This window comes from Buceros rhinoceros, unplaced genomic scaffold (genome assembly GCF_000710305.1).
Source record: "Buceros rhinoceros silvestris isolate BGI_N320 unplaced genomic scaffold, ASM71030v1 scaffold16689, whole genome shotgun sequence".
NCBI lineage: Eukaryota > Metazoa > Chordata > Aves > Bucerotiformes > Bucerotidae > Buceros > Buceros rhinoceros.
The window spans coordinates 2,509-7,716 of NW_010433436.1; the positions used below are offsets into that span (position 1 = coordinate 2,509).

The 5,208-nt window shown below is 45.1% G+C and overlaps 1 protein-coding gene across 1 annotated transcript in view; it reads left to right on the forward strand.

Annotated features, from left to right (window-relative positions):
- Positions 1-373: 373 nt before the first annotated feature.
- Positions 374-5,208, forward strand: part of STX12 (syntaxin 12) — a 9,699-nt gene continuing 4,864 nt past the window's right edge. Inside the window, exons 1-4 of the mRNA XM_010144109.1 lie at positions 374-423; positions 2,314-2,413; positions 4,227-4,364; positions 5,195-5,205. Coding sequence (XP_010142411.1) covers positions 374-423; positions 2,314-2,413; positions 4,227-4,364; positions 5,195-5,205 — 299 coding nt within the window. The remainder of the gene's footprint in view (positions 424-2,313; positions 2,414-4,226; positions 4,365-5,194; positions 5,206-5,208) is intronic.

Sequence of the window (5,208 nt, forward strand, 5' to 3'; positions counted from 1 at the left end):
AAAATGCAGAAACAGCAAGGCTGGCAGGAACAAAGAGCTCTGTTTGTTAGTCTGAAAAGGCTGAGGAAGAGGAGTGTGCCAGCTTTCAGCTCCACAGGCTTGTCTTCAGGGCGTGTGTGCCTCACCACCGCTCCCTTATCGGAAAGTGAGTCTGTTGAGTGGGGTCACGTCTGAACGGGGATGTTTAGATACACTTTGCATCTAAAGCACAGAATGTAAGTGTAGTCTTACCAGCTCCAGTTAAGTCAAACGCTGAGAGAAATCCTGTGGGAAAGCTGGCAGAACACTGTCAAGAGGGAATAAAATACACTAGGACTTGTCTTACTAACTCAGCTTGTGATCTTTATCTGTAGCTGCTCAAATAAAGAATTTGATGAGCCAGCTGGGAACCAAGCAGGATTCTAGCAAGCTTCAGGAGAACTTGTAAGTATTAAGTGTACTAATGTTTGTATTGGTTCTCTTTCATTTCTTCCTTTGTCTTAGAGGAACTGGGTGACTTTGAGGAGATGCTTTGTTAGATAAATTGAATAGTGTCCTACAACCGAAAAGAACGAGCTGTCTTAAGTATTTTACTGGACGAGTTCAGGTGTTTCTGCAGGATTCTGGAGAAGCCATTCAGAACTGCTGGATAGGAATGGTTAGAAGTGGTGCAGGTTATTTTAAAAGGGTGGCAGTACCTCATGGTTTATTTAGAAAGGATGGTGGTACCTCAGCCATGCACTAGCTGTACTGTGAGGACGAGCCACAATAGCTTCCCTTGCGGTTTAGATGACACGAATGCTATGCTAGGTATAAAAAAAAACAGCAAGGAAGACGCGGAATTGATGAAAAAGTAGCTTATAGTAGAGATAGACTGAGGCACTGGAGAGATTAACCATCTCCATGGCAGCCAAAATGCCACATGTCATTTCAGAAGAATAATATGCGGGTGGGGGACAATACAGAAGATATTTAAGCAGTCTCAGTCCAAAGTGACTCCTGGGAAGTCTGACCAGGGAGTCTGAATGTCTGAGCATCTCTTACAGACTTGTAAAGCATAACCAGCAAGTGATGAAAGAATGATTTCTGGAGTCGTAAGAGAAAACTTGAAAGGAAATTCTTCCATTATCTCTTTGTGTGACTGTACCTTCAATCTCTGAATATGCAACGTCCCCATTTTCTGAAAGAGCTGATTTTGGGATAAGCTCCTAACTTGTGATAGCCACATACACGGCATTTGAAGGAGATCAGAGCCCAGCTGGGGGAGAGAAGAGTCTGTTTGCCTGAGCTGCTCAGTAGATTTGATCTGTATTTGATCAGTAGATCAAAGAACTAATCTCTGGTGACCAACCAAATATCTTCCCATCAAATTTCACTGCAGAAATGAGCCTCCTCTTCAGGCGAGAGCCATTGCACTCCACAAATTGTCAGCTGCCAGACAGATGTGATGTAAAATGCAGGGGCGGGTTATTCAGCTCACATACTGTAGGTCAACTTCCACAATAGTGCAGCCTGGACACCCTGACCTCTGTATCTCTTGGGCTGAAGAGGTGTCTTTCACTTCAGCACCTTGTATCCATTGAATGCCAAAAAAATTGGTGCTTGTTCTAGTATTTTCTGTCTTCCTGGTTTACAGCATTAGTTTTTGTGATGCAGAAGAGCCCTTCCACTCTCTGTGAAGCACCAATGTTCCTTCTAATGAACTGCATCTTTGATGTACAAGATGATGCTTTTTCGTTAAGTTCAATATAATTAATGTGAGACTAACGAAGATGCTGCTGCATGAGATCCTTTGCAACAACAGCTTTGAATTGCAACGTTGTTGGAAACCATGAAGGCTCAAGGGAAAGCCTTGTGTTTCCCAGAGTAGCAGCTGGATCATTCCTCTCTCTGACTGTTAATTTTCACAAAAATGTAAGATATAATATCTCTGCATCCCTGTACTTTTATCAAATGTACAGAGGAGTTGGCCGTTGTCAAGTGAACAGCTAGTTACAGCTGGTACCACCAGGGATTCCTCCCAAAAGAGTGATTATGTGTACTGGATGAAGTCGTGTCTCCCTTGAATTTCTCTCTCTGATGCCATTGGAGAAAAATATCTTTTTTAAACTACAGAGTTACGCTAGTTACCAGGGAGCACAGAACCTCTCTGCATCTTTTTTAAAACATTCCAGAGTTGGTGGGTGGTAAAAGCTAAACTACGTTTCTATCCCATTAGGGTGAAAAAACCCCACCATAAGGATGTGAGCACAGAACCCCTCCTGGTCATTGGTCTGGAAACTGAAATGCTTTTTAGGGAGCAGCTTGTGTGACTGCTTTGAACTTTTATTTCAGACAACAGCTACAGCATTCTGCCAACTGCCTTGCCAAAGAGACCAACGAGTACCTGAAGGAGCTGGGGTCTCTCCCGCTTCCCCTGTCAGCTTCCGAACAGGTGGGCATGCAGAATTTGCTGGACCTATTTGTAAATCACTCGTTTCATGAAACTAGCTTGGACCACCACCCCACAAAGCTGGAGCGGGCACGGCTGAAGGGGCAGCAGCTTTTGGCAGTGAAGGATGTTGCTGAAGTAGGGAAACACTCTAAACTGGCTGCACCCTGGCTGTGAAACTGGGAAAACGACGTTTCCCAGTGGCAAACAGGTATAAAGTTACTCGCATAAGAATAAGAATCCCTAAATGTGTGGGGAGAGTTCTGGGTTTCTGAGTAAAGTTCTGGAAAATAATCTTGTTTCCAAAGTGCCTGGTGACGAGAGGCAGTGTTTTAGGATAAGAACTCACAGCAAACTGCACGTCACCGTGAAATGCGACCACACAAAGAGCTTCCCCTCAAGCATGATTTATTAGCAGCGGGAAAGGCTGACTTACCCTACTCATGTTTGAATAAAGCAAAATATAGGCCTGACTGTGACTTTATCTCTTAGGAAATAGTCCTTCTAGTTCCCCATCCCTACAGGAGAGGGGAGGGACAGGCCTCTGCTGCCGGTCTTCTCTTGCTCCACTTTAAACCTCTCCCACAGTGTGGATATATCGGCTTTGGGGATGCTGTTGTGGGCTGATCTCTGGATGTGGGTCAGCAGATGCTGTCTTAGTCTTATTCCGTACTTAAGGGTCATATGCCAGTTGTAAGCATGGCCACGTTTTGCCTGTTTGTTCAGCAAATATTTTCCAGTTAATCTCCTTCTGGTGAACAAAATCCCATCCTGTGCATCTCGCTGAATGCAGCGGGGACTTCTGAAGCCTAGTGAAGCCTGCCGAGCAGCCCCATCAAAATCAGCAGCCGCTGGCTGGCATCAGCGTGCTGAGGATCTCGCTGGCAGAAGGGTTGTTGCTTCCAGACAGCTCAGTTGGAAGTTGCAGTGTATTGTGAGGCTGCTGTAGTGGTTTATTATAGAAAAAGTTAATTGACACATGTATTTCCTTGCAATGGCTGTTGAATTGATACAGACTCCTTAAGGATTGCAGTGCTGGAAAGCTGCAGGTTGAGACAGTGGTTGGGAATCTCTGAAATGGAAAACAGAAGAACTAACCAGAATATTGAGCATCCTTGGGACAAGCTTTCTCACAACTTCTAGTTGCCCATAACTAGGATGCCACAACGCTCAAAGGAGATGTTAGAGGCTGAACAAGTTGATACTATAAAATGAGGATGAAAAGGAATATTACAGCTCCTGTATCTCAGAAAGGATAAACTGAAATGGTTGTCAGGACTAAGCGTGTTATCTGATGAAATACAGCAGGCTGGCAGTGTGGCTGGGAGAGACAGCTTATCAAACTGGGGTGATGGGCCATTAGTTTGGGAAGTATGGGGCTTCCGATATTTTTAAAAATTAAGGGGTTGTCTTATCAGGGCAAGAGAAAGTTAAGAACTACCAGGCTGGCCCAGCAGAGGAGTGGGGGGTAAAGGCGTTACAGTTATCCAAAAGGCATGTAATTCAGTGTGGTGGACTCCTGGCAGGAAAGTAATGGCATAGAAGGTCTCTCTGCTTCAGACTCAGATTAACATTCGAGAACCTTATTGCACAAAACTGTTCTGCAGTGGGCGCAGGGCGTTTGGTGTAACCAGTTAACACACGGTGGGCTCTGTGTTCTCTCCAGTGTGCTCTCCAGTGTGCTGGAACCAGAGGATGGCATGAGTGCTAGCGTTCGGTGGGGTGATCCTTACGGTGACGGGTTTTCTGAGCGGCTGACAGTTACGTTACCATGAATGGCAATAGCTGAACACTTGTTTTTGTTTCAATTCTTCAGCGCCAACAGAGGCTTCAGAAAGAACGTTTAATGAATGACTTCTCCACAGCCTTAAATAACTTCCAGGCAGTACAGAGGCGAGTGTCAGAGAAGGAAAAAGAGACTGTAGCAAGGGCGAGAGCCGGCTCCCGTATCTCTGTAAGTACTCATCTTAATTTTGCATTGACATAGTACAAGTTTCTGAGAGTCCCTGTACTTGCCTGCCAACCTCACAGCTGTCTGCTGACGCTCTCCTGAGTGCAGGTGAGGCCTCAGTGTGTTCGTTCAGTCACTCAGGTGTTGTAAGCAGGCACCTGTTTTGGCGTGCTCCTTGGGGATGCTTGTAGAGGGAAGGGATCCTGGGAGCTGTTGTGGAGATGAGGAGCCCCAGTGCAGTTAACAGTTATGGCAGGCTGCTCTTGGCCTGACGTCAGCCCTACACTACAGATTTTAAGGGGTCAGTTGGAAGCTTACCACATCTTCAGTGACATCTTACATCTCACATGAATTATTTTCTTATAGCTTCTGTCCTGCCAATATCTCCAACATACATTAAAACCTTCTCAGTATTATGTTTTGACAAGCCCCTGAGAATTCACAAGAGAAAGGCCAGGGAAAGCATTTTCCTCCCTTGCCATGGGGCTCTGTGTTACGTGTGCATTCCTAATTCCTACAAGGGAACACCTTTACTCCTTGGATTATGCTCCAAGTTTTTTGCTGCATGTTGAGAAAGGGAGTGACAAACAAGGACAGCCGATCTGAGTGAACGGTCTGGCTGCTTTTCATTGCTCAGCTGCCTCTTTGCAGAGACAATCGGAACCTAAAAACTAAATCTAGTGATGAATCTCATCTTAATTAACCTAAATTAAATCTGAAAGTTGAAGTGACAGTGGCATTCTCAAAGAACCCTCTGGACAGTATGTGCCTTTGTCTTCAAGATACTCCTGCTGATTAGTCTGCAAGACTAATAACACATTTATCTCTTCCAGGCTGATGAGCGGTT